The sequence below is a fragment of the Centroberyx gerrardi genome, chromosome 2 (assembly GCF_048128805.1).
Source record: "Centroberyx gerrardi isolate f3 chromosome 2, fCenGer3.hap1.cur.20231027, whole genome shotgun sequence".
NCBI classification, from domain to species: Eukaryota; Metazoa; Chordata; class Actinopteri; order Beryciformes; family Berycidae; genus Centroberyx; species Centroberyx gerrardi.
In genome coordinates this window covers 19,675,143-19,689,936 of record NC_135998.1, presented here as the reverse complement: position 1 = coordinate 19,689,936, position 14,794 = coordinate 19,675,143, and the positions used below count along the sequence as shown (strand labels likewise).

The following is a 14,794-nucleotide window of genomic DNA, read 5'->3' as shown; positions in this document are numbered from 1 at the left end:
TCAGAGCGATTTTTCTGGCTGTAGAGACAACGATAAAACATTTTCAACCAATCAAACTAAAGTTCTACAAAGAAGGGGTGGGATAACTCAGTAATTCACTGCAGTGATGGAGCTGCTGCTGAGGAACTGATGACAGAAGTCCAGAGGAACCCGGCACTGTTTGACAAAGACCATAGCTAAACTAATAATTTTAAAAAGTGGGTGGGACTTGTCATATAATAGCTGCGACGCCCATGATTTTGCACATTATGTTGTTACAGCTAAAGCTATGGTCATTTAGGGGAATAAAAAGAATACAACTTTGGTTCATTATAGTGAGGCGCCTCAAATGCCACACTTCAAAAACGTCATTTCAGTGTGGCGCGTGCGAGGACGTTCCAATTGACAGGACACGGTTCACTCGCCTCCTCTCCTCCTCTCCTCCTTTCCCCCGTGACCTTTGACCGAGGAGTCGAGGAGGAGACGCGAGGCGAGGAGACGAGGAGAAATCGTTACCAAATGCAACGCACCCCAGGGTGATTCGGTCAGCAGAGCCTCTCTGCAACACTGCTGAACTGTGCAGGCTGCTTCCCGACTGACACTGCTCGTTCACATAAGGAACTGTGGCAGCTAGGAGCTTTAGTGACATCACCCCCCCCCCCCCCCCATTCGACACAGTTATTAGCCTACAACCGATGGCACAACATACGACAGGCAATGGCAACAGACATCTACTGACCAGCAGAGGTAACTGACACAGATACAAGTGAATGAAACTGAATGAGTCAATGAATTTTGACCCCCCCAAAATGTCCTCCTTATGGACAAAACGACATGTTGAGTCATTTAAGTTTCACACATTGTAGCTAATATAGAGGCAACAATGACACAAATAGCCTAATCTTGAGACGAGATCATTATAATATTCCTATAGAGACATGTGTTGTATCTTTCGTACTCCACAGTGAGTCTACAGTGATCTTATTGATTATATTTTAATCTTGTATTATCAAATAATAAGTCCACACATAAAAGTTCATTTAACACTTTCAGATACTACAACCAACACTTGTCAACTCCAAATAAGTGTCACTGAAAAATCAATACTTATTGACTGGGAAATTTGCTGTGTAGGAACCAAGTGGACACACATAAGCCTGTTACATTTCTTGTGGGGGCTTGTAGTATAGAACAATACATTTGTACAATAAATTTCCTGCAGCAAGTTCGGACCAATTTGACAGTCACTCCCATGCATTCTGAGAGGCAGCATCATTTAGACCTACATTTCCCAGCATGCCTGCAGCTTAGAGCGGAAGTGTCGTCTCAAAGGTACTTATAAAGGAGCTGCTTCCCAAGCCGCTGAAATAGACCAATGCGGGAGGGTGAACCTGCCGCGGCTGCGATGGGACGAGCACAGAGAAATGACAGCTTGTGCAGGAATTTAGGCTAAATTGCATCCCATCAGAGAGAGGACTCGAACTACCGGCTTGGTCGAAATATGTGACAACTCGCATTCATCCCTTTAGAGGCTTTATAATTTATTTCTTTTAAATTAAAACATGGATCCCGTTAAATCGGGGCTAAAGTTGACCTGGTTGCCTTTGGATGTAGCGGTGCTCAACCCCAAACTCGATTAGATTTAAATGCTTGCCGAAATGCTACCTCTGTGGGACCTTGAAATTATTTGCAGCAATAGAGGAGAAATAACGGGAACGGGTGTGAGAAGATAACGGAATTACCTCTCTGACCAAGGAACTGTGTGAGCCGCCGTTCATTCAGATCGGCTTTGAATTTCTCCAAGATTTCACCTAGCTGATGAAATTGGTGACTCTCCGCTGAATTGTTTTATAGGTAGACTTCTGTGCATGTTGTTTTTGTCGACTGAAAATAGACCACACTTCATGCAATTGCAATGCATGATCCTTTAATCCGCACATACTGTGTATTGAGATATGGAACGAACAGTAGCCTTTTTTAAAAATCGTTAAATATCACTTTTTTATTTTGATTAATTGAGGCTACTGCAGATTAAATGGACATTAGCCTACACCACAGAATTTGAGCGTCACCTTTGCGCTGCCATATTGTCATTTATAACTCTGGTGTCAGCGTCCACTGTGCACACTAAAATATATTTCTCGATTACAAGTCCTGTCACTAGAGACTGGAGATAGGGGCTTTGTAATGCATATAGCATGACAGCCTATAGGGAACATGATAACGGACCTACAGAGTCAGAAGGACACGAGGCTAATATGACGGCGACATGTAACGTCAGTGGTTCTAATTAATTGTAGCCTATTTATCTCATAATGAACCTGGACCGTATGCAATGAAGCACACCTTCCCCAATGGATGCATGTTGCCACAAGGTCGAGCGCCGTCTCGCTCCGTGGAGGCGATAGAGCGCTTTTGAGGAGGCAATGACTTCTGACATGACAGTTTGAACGGAACAGAAAGTTGTAGCCTATCTTCGATTTTTAGGTGAAGTGGCGTTTTACGCACCGGAAAGCATGCGCCCGTGAACGTGAAGATCGCCCTGTTTTGTATTTTCTTCTTTTCTGACTATAGTTTTGGATCAAAGAGCTGGTTGCAGGATGCATGACTTTTTAGTGAAACAGTCTGCTATGAATAAACACTTTTGATTCTCATATGCTATTTTTGGGCAAGATGATGTGGATCCAACTGTGGTGACCTTCTTGCTGTTTCCATGCGTCTTTCTTCTTCTCCAGACCTCTGGACGTTGTTGTGGATTGTGTTGCTATTTAATGCAATGGGCTGTATCCAGAGTATCAGGTGTAAGCCCAAGAGTTTCCGAGAGAGTATCATCGTCCTGGAGGTGAACTCTTCCATCGACTCCAACCCCACCAGCATCGACGAGTCTTCCAGTGTGGTCCTGCGCTACCGGACACCCCACTTCCGAGCACTTGCCCGGGTCCTGGTGCCGCCAGTAGCCGGCAAAGAGACATGGACCATCGGCTGGATTCAAGCTTGCAACCACATGGAGTTCTACAATAAATATGGAAACAAGGGGATGTGAGTATCACCAGCTCTCTTTATATTATTCGGAGACGGGCTTTGATGATGATCATTGTTTAGTGATGAGCATGTTGGCACTCAGTTACGCGTCATAGTGGTAGCCGGCTTTTCCCCGTAAGGAGCACTGTAATGAATTACTATTTAAATTTCAGTAGTCAACAGTCATTACTTTAGCATCCATCTAACTGTCAGATTGAGGTAGAAATATCCACAAACTATAGGCCCATCCCACCATCATCCATTGATTTGTTTTCAGCGCAATTGCAGCACGTTTTCACCACTCACGCTGAGTTAGTTGAGAAATGGCAGAAGAGTTTACTTTCACTATAGGTGCAAGTAGGCCAGGCTGTTTTCTTTATCGAGCGAAATGGTGACAAGAACATTGGACACCAACACTATTTGGTTACCCCGATCATTTACAGGTAATTGAGGAGGATACGACTCCCAATTTGAATCCCAGGGATTAATGCGTAAAGATATAATATTGCTTGTAAAATTGAATAGCGAGTAATGACTTTTTGAATAACGAGCCCAACACTGATGATGATGATGATGATGATGATGATGATGGAAGCACCTGGAGCTCTATTGGATAACTTTATCACGGGGTAACTTCAACTGACACCTCTGACGGGCCGGCACAATTCAGGTTATCAATAATTAAAAGCAGGGTTGGGTAGGTTACTTTGAAAAGGTATTCCATCACAGTTACTAGATACCTCATCAAAACTGGAATCAGTAACGTAATCCCAGGGATTACCCAAACCCAGTAGGCTTTCAATTTGAGGTATAAAGGTAGAGATACGAAAATTAAAAATGACAAAGTTCAGGAAGCTTATTTCAGGTTTGCATACCAACAAATTTCCCTCTGTGCCACATGTTTATAAAGACGCACAACACCTGCCACTATTTAAATGGCGTTGAGTTTCTCGCTTTCACTTTCCCAGAAGCAGCCTAACCCTCTAATTTCTCATAAATAGCCTATATGTGATCTGAAGCATTATTTTTTTTAGGCAAGGTAACGGAATATAGTGACCTTTTTTTTTATTATTTAAAATAACGTTGTTGCATTTATTTTGTTACTACCCAGCCCCGATTAAAAGCATGAGACGACAGGCGTTTAATCAGATAACACTAAACTCATTTTCACCCCTCAGTGGCTCAGGGCTTGTCGCAAAGAAAGAGAGAAAGACGTGGAGAATTTAACATTTTCTTCACTTCGGTCTGCAACGACTACCATCAAAGAAGGTGTTCCCGATATTATCTAGGCGGAGGAAGTTTTTAGAATTTTTTGATCAGGCGTAAAAATGACTGGCAGAGTATCTCAACAATTTAAATAGGCTCATACCAAATAAGGAGAGATTCAACTCCAAGTGGTTAGAAAGAGAACATTTTAGGCCATGCATTTCAAAAGGCTGCGTTGACAGTGTAAGCATTTTTTTTTTAAATTAAAAGTAGGCTAATGATGGAATGATTTGGCAGTAAATACATTCTTCAGAGAAATGGAAAACTGGAAATTGTCCATGATTAGTAGGCCTGTATCTGTCTAGCTGGATGGTGTTGAATTCTTCTGTATTCTGGTCTGCACTGGTACATACATACAAAAGTAAATGAATGTTCTTGTATGCAGGAGTAGCTGATTTATTCTCTGCAGGTAGAGGTCTGTGCTGCTCATCGATAAAATATACACACACAGGCATGAGCATTCTCTCTCTCTGTCTCTCTCTCTCTCTCTCTCTCACACACACACACACACACACACACGCACACACACATATCATTGGCACAGACACACCCGAGCACACTATTTTAGTTTAGCAAAATTAAACAAGAGATTTAAAACAGCTGACACAGCAAAGTAACTTTCAAATATGCAATGCATAAATAGTCAAAGCCACAATCTGGAAATGTATCAAGTGTGTTGAATGTGTGTACATGACATTGTTGTGGGTCAAGACCAGGCTTAAGACTAAAATGTGATGCTCTTGGTCTTATCTTAGAACTAATTTGCCTAAGTACTGTCTCAAACACCGACATGTATCTTCACTTTCTTTCTTCAATTTCTATGCTTTTTATGTCCCTCCACCATGGTTCATGGTATGTGGGACATTACGTCGTCATTGTGGTGTGTGTGTGTGAGTGTCTGTGTGTGTGTGTGTGTGTGTGTGTGTGCGCGTAGACACACTCTCATGAACACAATAACTCAAGAACAAGCACATGGTAGAAACTTCATACTTAAACCACAGGGTTCCCCTGTAGAGTAGATAATCTGAGTAGAATATTTTGGAGCTCCTTTCTGCATAAATTAGCTAATATTTATGTATGACATTTCTATTAGAGAAATAATTGCTAATTCATGTATTAATTAGCTTAATTAATGACCTCAGTAGCATAACTGGTTATGTGTAATATATCATGGTGATTATGGTGGGACTGTAGGCAGCTCAAGGGCCTCTTGCTTTTAGTCTGTCTATGTTTTTGTTTAAAGTAATCCCTCTCCCACCAATGACTGCCTGCATATTTCAAACACCTGAGCGAGCAGCAGTGTGTCGAAGACTTTCCTCTTACATCAGACTAAAGGTTGGATAGTAGCAGCTGTATGATGATCAGTAAGGCATCAAAATCAATTGTGTTTTCTTTGGGCACTATTGGTGCATTGTGATACCTCCATAGGGATTAGACTACATGTATAGCTTTTACATTCTCAATAGAAAGTCAGATAAAGTCACTCTGGCAGAGATAATATCCTTGGCCAAAGTCAAGCGTGTGGTTTTGAACATGCTAAGTGGCACACAGCACAGCCAGGTACAGGACATTCAGGTCCAAGACAGAAGAGACTCACTCTGTTAGAAATATATTAGTCCTCTCTAGCTTGAGTGACACACCTGTAACGTTATTGCTGAGGGAGATGAGTATAACACTGATGGAGAAGTCAGAAAGGCTGACTTGTCTGGTAAGTGCACTTGTGAGTTAGTTCAATCAGTAGCATAGTCATCTCTAATGTGGGCTTCTGGCTGCAGGACTGGAAAAGACTATAGACGTTGAAGTACTTGAAGCCTACAGATAGATTTTTGAAGATCAGGACATAGTCATCGAAAATGATCTCTATGCATCTTTCATATCCCACTATTAGAATACAGTTATTTTGCTCCAGTGTTTACAAATAATACAAACTTAAACAATTTCAGCTTTAAAATATGTTTAAAACACACGTGTCACATGCTGTAGGGCCTTATATCAGGAACACTATTTGCAATGATTGTTAACAGGTCTCTCTTTCTGTCTTTCTCTGTCTCGTTCTTTCTTTCTCTCTCTGCCTGTGTGTGTTCTTGTAGTGGCCAACCACAAGTTGACACATACCCGAAACGTGCTTTATCGCTACCCATTGCAGCATAGGATGTTTCAGGGCTGCATGTCTAAGATTAGAGACACAGTTCCCTCCCCAACACCTCCACCCCAGTGTGGCTGTGTAAGTTTGTCTGTGTGTGTGTGTTTAAGAGAGAGAGACAGAGATAGAGACAGAGAGAGAAAGCGAGAGAGAGAGAGAGAGAGATATGATGGTATTAAAAACCCTTGTTTACTCTCTAAAAATTAATTGCCCTCAAATAGTAGTATCTCATTTGCACTGATCAGTGCTCTTTGTAAACTGCAGTAAGTGTCTACAATAATTATCTCATTCATCCAGTCCACACAATTGTATTGGAAATAATGGCTTTTTATTCAGCTAAAGTCGATTTGGTTATGCCCCTTGGTCAATGTCCCTTGGTTAGCGATATATTGAATTCTGTATATGGAGGAAAATTAATTTTAGGACATGCATTTAGGACCTTCTCATTTACAGAACAAGTTCAGAAAAGCCTCAACATGAACTTAAAGGTCCAATCTTTAATCCTAATATAAACAAAAAGCAGGATAGCCCCCCCCAATGAAAACCCAAAACAGAATTGGAGACATCAGTAATTCTCAGGTTACTGGATTTGTTTAAAGTTTGCATTACATATAGCTAATGCACTCAAAAGTATATTTTATATATCATCAACATATTCCAATATCAAAGTCATTGCTATTCTGCCCGGCACTCTTCTTCACAGCAAAGGAAGAGAATGACAAAAGCTATTTACCAGCATCTCAAGACCACTTATGGCCAGGCTGGCTGTCCATGTTTGCAGCGACACTTAGGATGCAAGAAGTGAGTCTGCTCTCACTGCTGAGACTCTCATACTAAGTAGTGTCTTTCATGGCAGTAAAAACCTTCAGGATGCTGTAATTGGACAGAACGGCTGAGGATGGTAACGTGGATGATTTCTCTGTTGGCTCTGCGCCTTGGATTCTGAATACGTCACACATCAAGTTTTATCCTCTCCGTTTCTCTTGTTGTCTCTCTCTCTCTCTCTCTCTCTTAAATAGAACAGCTATATTGTGGTTTTATAAGGTACAGTGAGATACAGTGAGTGAATGAATTTATGAATAGGCCATTACCTCATGAATAGGAATGAATTTATGAATAGGTATACACACTCACACAAATATACATAAACATACTGATACACTTATGGGTGTTGTGATTTAATAAGTCTGTCTGTACTGCACTACAAAGCCAAAGAGCAGTAACTGTAAACTGAAAAAGAAATACTTCAATGTTTTCTCTTGCCTCGTCAAAAGTAGTTTTAAAATTGGCTAGTTTGGTTAATACCATTGTTTAATAGCATTTCTGCCTATAATTCTTCTTGAAATGAAAGCTAAGCCCTAGTCATGAACTTTGACATGCAACACACAAAAAGTAGTTCCTGCCGTTTGCCTTTGTAGGGCGGTACAGTAGTCTAGACTGTGCATTTGGACTGCTCACACATGCGCGCACACACTCGCACACACAGACACACACACTTACTCACTGGTGGTTAGACTCAAGGATGCTGTGATTGATTACACCCTCTCTCCAGCTGCTGAGACACAATCAGCCAACCTTTTGTCTCTGTCGCTGAGTGCACAGTCTGCATGTACCTCGCTCCATGCTTTGTACACTCAAAAACTCTTGCTTTTATCTGCAGTATAAAATACCCTTTTCACCGGGACAGTTCAGCAACATTTCATATGAACACAAGGATGGCTGTTAAAGTGACCAGAATGTGTTTTGTCTTCATCTGCCTGGCTAAACAAACCAGCATGGTGCTTGGTTAGATTAGAGGGTCCTTCCCATGGGATTTATTCTAATGAGTAACTCCCAGTAGTTTTTGATAAGAGAAATCTACTGATGATGAAGGAGAATGCATTTGGATGAGGGAAAGGGGAGTTTAGCTGTCCAGCGCTTGTGCTTGTGGGGCACGTAGTCTTTTCAATTTGGTTGAAGAGCTTAAGATTTCTATCAAGTCATGTGTTCATAAATGATAAATAAGAGAAGTCTTCCACAGTAAATCTGATACACATGTTCGCCATGGAAGTTGAGTTAATATTTTGGGTATCTGAGAACATGGATAGATTGCTGCAAATTGTTTTGGAGGCATAGATTGGGAGGATAAGGTGATTTGTCAGAACAAAAAGTGCATGTATGGACACACTCAAACACACACACACGGACTAGCCATTATCATGCCTGACATGCTAATCTCACCCCCTGGGTGAATATATAAATCGCTATTTGAGGCAAGCAAGCAGCATGTCATGTGGCTGGTGATCATACTGTTATCTTCTCCATTCTGCTGATCCTTGACTCAAGGGAAAGAAAGATAATCTTTCTCCTGCTGCGAGCAGAAAATCGATAGACGGGCGGACCAGAGTTTACGAGGTCCCTCGGTCATCCAGTGTCACCTGCTGTGTCTCAATACTATAAGCCATTTTCTTTTTCCTAAATTTCACTCTTAGAGCTCGAAAATAGGCAGAAAGGTCCAAGTGGTAGGCCTTGAGTAAACGTCTTGCTGTTATCTGTCATGTATTGTTATAAGGTCATACCAAGCAGAAACCTTGTCACACTATTGAGATTTTTCGACTTCCTCCTCATGGGGAAAGGGTTAGACAGGCAGGAGAGCGCTTAACTCTAGGAATCCTTTGGTGTAGTTAATTTGCCTGAGCTGACCTCAATCTCAGCAGCCACTGAATGTTTGTAGAACATATTCACTTGTCTCCAAGCTGAAGGACGATATCCCCAAATCTCCTCTTATCCTTATTTTTCAACCTTTCAACCCATTTATCATTGGGTAAGAGAACCTATTTTAGATGATATCCTTGTCAAGCAAGTTGTGGCAGGTGTGCGCAGTGCTAAGAGACCCCAACTACAACTCTGGCATAATGGTGAATCACAATACTAGAATATTACGTACTCCGTGACTTTCGAACTGTACTTTCCACACAAAGAAAAGTCATTCTGCTTTTACCTACCCTTTAAAGAGGATATGTTTAGAGGATGCCATGTTGAGGCTACGTCACACTACAAGATTTTAAAGCTGATTCTAAGCTCGACTGGACCCTTCCGACTGTCTTGGTGAGTCTCGATTGGTGGGGAGTGAAGGGGGGATCACTCGCACAGTCGGTGCATATTATCCTGTAGTGTGAATGGGCTCAAGGCGGAAGACTTTGGTCCTTTGGCCTGACAAGATGTTTGATTTTGTCGGGCTGAGTCTGGCTGGGCTCATGTAGTGTGAAGCGGCACAAGACTCAACAATACTGAAATCCGAGAGCAATCCTGGCAACAGCCAAAGGGAGTTAAAGGATAAGGCCGGTGTTTTTTAATGCACTGCTTACCGTCAACAAATCCTATGAAAATAACAAAATCAACAATGCGTTTGCTCTACTCCCGTTACTTTCTGACTTCCCACGTACCGTTTTTAGCCGTCAACCCGGAAGTCATTGGCTCCAATTGTAAGCTAAAAGCCTTGAAATACAGCTCACAAAGACATAGTTTCAATTTAAAAAATTACTGTTACCACGAAAAGTCAAAAAAAAAAAAAAAATTCAAATGGGAACAAATTCTTCATTACGCCGGGGACTATTTTCGGTGCTACGGAACTACTTTCCTGAGATCACAAAGTGTTTACAGCCGGCTTATTAAGTTGTTTGAGGAAAAAGTCGGCTGGCCCGGTGCATCGTGATGATGAAATATGTTGCCCAGAGCAACGGCATGGCTCTTTGACGTGTTTTTAACCGTTTTTCTAATACAATGGAGTTCTATGGCTGCTGGGACATGGCTTCATTGGACATCGGCTACATGGACAAGACTTATTGGCAAAACAAAATCATTGCTGATTTTGTTATTTTCATAGGATTTGTTGACGGTAAGCAATGCATTAAAAAACACCAGCCTTATCCTTTACAGTTTTTCACAATTATTTACACACGTTTTCTGAATCTTTGGCTCATTTTCTCAAAACTCTAAACACAAAACACAAAACACAAAACCACAAACACAAAATGCAAAACTCTACAAATCTCTAGCAAAAGCAAACACTGCATTCAAAACTGTTTTATCTCTTTCCAAAATGGTTTTTTGCATCAAAATGACACGCACACGCCATCATATGAATAGATCTTTCTACCAACCAACAACACACTGATGTGCTCAACAGAAAACACTACTATGAATATCTTATCAGTAGGTTTATGCCTTTTGCATTTTCAGTGTTACACTGTAGCCGGTTGTAAAAGATTGTTACAGCAATGTATATCTACTCAAACATATATAAATAAACACACACAAATGCAATACAGTAACAAAAACATTTTAATTTTTTTCCAAAATGCAGTATTTTGGAACACTTGTGTTTTGTTTTCTGTAAAAAAAAAAAAAGCTGTGTTCACACAGACTGGTCGTCTCTCAGTTCTGCAGAAGATTTTTCAATATGAAATGACACATTACTGTAACATTGGCCAACCATCACTGAGTAGCACAGGCCTAGTGATATACAGGACTATAGTATACTACAGTATAAAGAACAGTAGCATGGGGTAGAGAGGTGTAACAGGCATGTAGCCTACTCTCTACACCATGCTACTGTTCTTTATTGTATACTGTAGTCCTGTTTCTGAATGTCTGGATGATGAAAGCAGCAGTGAAGCTCAGGTTGGGCTGGACTCTCTGCCCAGCCTCCCTCATGCTCAACCCATGTCGACCACATGGTGAACCAAAGTGACCCGGATCTCATCTGAGATAACTGTTCTCCTTGCTCTTCTTTGTCCTCTTCCTTCTCTTCCTCTCACTCCTCTTCCTCTAGCTCTCACTGCAACATTGGCTTCCACTGTTCTCAAAAACAGAAGAGCTCACCTGTGGCCTTTTTTATAGTGCTAAAGCTCTGATTTCTGAGTGAACAATTCAAATATTAGTGTTTATATGTGTGATGAGTGGATGTTGCCAATTGGTAAATTAATTTAAGCATTTGGGATGGCAGTGCTTCCAAATGAACACGCGATTTTAGTTTTTGAATGTTGTGCCTAAGGTAGAGAACTGTGTGTAGTGTTTTGCAAAAAGTGTGATTTAGAATTGAAAACTGAGTGTAAAGCAGAAATTGTGCTTGCAATTTTGCAGACTTGGTTTAGGGATTTGGTACATGAGTTTCAGGTTTCAGTGATTGCGTTTCAAGTTCCAATTTTAGTGTGTAAACAATTGTGAAAAACTGTAAGCTCAAAGAGAAATAACGAGAGAATGAACTGGAAGAGAAGTCGCTTTTAACAACAACTTCCACTCACATAGACAGTTTATATCAGTAGAGGTTTCCAGCTCCACTCTTGATAAGTTGTTATAGGCTACAGTTTTATTTGAAGGAATAAACCTCTTATAAAATGGTATAAAATGGCAATGTGCCTGAATAAATCCACATGAGTATGCATTTACAATTTAAGTGAAATAATTTTTTAGCAATGTTGTTCTTGTGATAATGTCACTCCAAAATATATTTGTAACATAAATGTAAACTGTAGCTTCTTCAACATGGAGCAAGAAACAATACAACACCTATCTTGGAATTGTTTGTACAGTGAACTGTTCTGGATGAATGGGAAAATGTTTCTGAATGACAAAATCAGGTAGTACGTCAACTCTTGTCTTCATGTGTGTGACACCCATCTTTGCCGCGTCGCCTAGTGTGGACACATTTCTGATGGCACAACAAGCGTTTACGCAAGACTCTTGTAGTCTGACCGAGGTTTTTAGATAGCTGACTCACTGATTCAGAAAATGTATTAGCTCCATTTCTGGGTAAATCCTCATCTTTGACTCCTTTCCATTTCCAGGTCGAGCTGGGAGCTCCCTGACCTGCGTGACGGCAAGATACAGGCCATCAGCGACTCCGATGGCGTCAACTACCCTTGGTACGGCAACACCACAGAGACCTGCACCATCGTAGGCCCTACCAAGAAGGACAGCAAGTTCACCGTTAGCATGAACGACAACTTCTACCCCAGCGTGACCTGGGGTGTGCCGGTCAGCGACAGCAACGTGCCTCAGCTTAGCAGCATCCACCGTGACCAGAGCTTTACTACCTGGCTGGTGGCCATCAACCAGGCCACCTCAGAGACCCTAGTCCTGCAGACGATCCGCTGGAGGATGCAGCTCCACATCCAGGTGGACCCAGACAAGCCTCTGGGTCACAGGGCCGTCCTGCATGAGCCTGTGGCCCAGGAGCAACCTCGGATCCTGGGCAAGAACGAGCCCATCCCCCCTAATGCCATGGTCAAGCCCAATGCCAATGACGCCCAGGTGCTGATGTGGCGGCCAAAGATTGGTGACCCTGTGGTGGTTATCCCACCCAAATACTGACTTATTTGACTGACTGACAGACCCACTGACCAGACTGGCCTTGGATACCTTGACAGTATCATCTTTTTTTGGTTCCTGCTTTTCACCAACTCTCACTCCTTTTTTTCTTGTTATAACTTTCCTTTGATATTTATTTTCCTCCTCCTTGCCTCTATATTCTCTCAATTTCTCTCCTCCTCTCTCCTTTTAAGAACTGATGGAGAGAGAAAGAGAGAGAGAGACACAAATGAAACAAGGACTAAACCAGCTTTGAGAAAAAGGCCAGGTGTTGCATTCAAGTGGGAGCTGGAACGTACTTTTACAAACTGGAGTGAACAAACTGCAACCATTCTACCTTCAAATTGGGTCGGGTCTCACTGTGCTAAATGAAGTCATTGCAAAAATGAAAAACAGAGATGAGAATTTCTTTGTTTTTATCTTTTTTTTTTTTAAATTTTGGTGATTTGGGTCAAGGGATGCGGGGTTAGCGAGTGTGGGTGGATTGAAAACCAACAAATCCAAGTATTTCCATGACCATGTCTACGTACATGCTACATACATGGACATGCGCAAAGTTTGTGTATGAATACTAGTTGTGTTTTTATTTATGGGCTGGGAGAGAGTGCATTTAATTTTGTTTGTCGTTGTCGTGAACAAGCACTGTTTTGTGCTTCACGCGAGTGAATACGAATTGCATTGGGTGATGTAGATTTTAGTACTTTTTTAAAAACATGCAAGACATTCAATCCATGCTGCCTTAAGTTTACATTGCTTTCCACTGCAAACTTTTTAGCCTTAAACAAAGTGCAATGCAGTATTCAGTGCTCATCTGTCCCTTCTCCTTCAGACCGTTGGTGCTGGCTGTGTGGGTTTAGGACAGGAACAACGCCGTAGAGGAAGACCTGGGTCAGAATTCTAGTTGAATACTTTTTTGAGTTGAATTTACCTGACAAGTATATTGCCTGATAAGTACAATCAGCACTTCCTGGCAGACACAAAGGTAACTGAAAGTGTTTCAAGTGCATTTTGACCCTGGATCTTAAAGAGGCAAAGAGAACCATGAGATGCTCTAGAGTCCCTTTTTAGGAGGTCATATAGAGAACATTAGTAAAGCCAACCCTTGTCAATGGCACTCAAGTTTAAAACATGTGGTCAACACAATAAATTGTACATGTAATACTAGCTCAAGCAAAAGGCGCTCAAAGGTACTCATCAGTCAACCTCATTTCATTCAGACTTTATTGTGTTTAGTGGCAGTCAGAACACTTTCAACAACTTCCCTTTAGCAAGAAAAAAAAAAAGTTTTCCATTGTCTTTTTTTTTTTATCATCTCAGGGCCCTCTGTCACTGTGCAGCACACATAAAGGACTTCTCCCTTCCCTTCTCTTTTATCTCTTCATCCATCCTGTCTGCCCTCTTGTTTCTCGCCACAGTTGTCAGTGATTGCTTTGCTCACATCGAAACAATCAATAAAGTTATTAATAAGCAATCACAGACAGCAGCGGCAGCCGGGGGAAATGACTTTGCTTTTCATAACTGGAGAATAAGACGGCACTGTCCGTGAGAAAACAGTGGATCAGTCATCACTCCCTTGGGAATCCATATGTTGAAATGTTTTATGTGTGTGCAAGAAAGCCTTATCCTCTTCTTGTCATCTTTCCTTCACCTCTGTCTGACATCTTATACACATTCTATTTATTACTGTTGCCTTCCTTTAAATCTATAATGTCCCTCTTCTTTCTGTATTGTGTGCACACAATAGTATATATTAAAATCAAAACATTCTCTCCATTCTGTCTCTATGTTCACTATATTCTTGTTCTTCATCCTCAAACGTGAGGATCTACAATCTTCATCTACATCGATATTCTTTCTCCCACTCTTCTCTTCCACTCCCCTCCCTTCCCCTCTTCTTGCTCCCTCTTTTCCTCTGTTGTTGAGGAGGAAAAGGCAGAGCGGTAGGCATGCAAGTCTGATCCTGACTGCCTGGTTGGCATATAGATGACCCACTTCTCGGCTTTGCCAGTTGTAGCTCCCGCTGCAGAAATGTGG

At 41.5% G+C, this 14,794-nt stretch overlaps 1 protein-coding gene across 2 annotated transcripts; it reads left to right on the top strand.

The window, feature by feature from the left end:
* Positions 1 to 1,488: 1,488 nt before the first annotated feature.
* On the top strand, positions 1,489 to 14,527 carry fam78ab (family with sequence similarity 78 member Ab). Of its 2 annotated transcripts, XM_078288875.1 has the most exons (3): positions 1,489 to 1,833; positions 2,715 to 3,018; positions 12,238 to 14,527. In XM_078288875.1, exons 2-3 carry the CDS (start codon positions 2,756 to 2,758, stop codon positions 12,761 to 12,763), a joined length of 789 nt encoding a protein of 262 aa, XP_078145001.1. In that variant the 5' UTR covers positions 1,489 to 1,833; positions 2,715 to 2,755; the 3' UTR covers positions 12,764 to 14,527. The 2 variants fall into 2 exon arrangements, with proteins under 2 accessions (XP_078145001.1, XP_071752854.1); XM_071896753.2 differs by having other exon boundaries at positions 1,489 to 3,018.
* Positions 14,528 to 14,794: the final 267 nt, after the last annotated feature.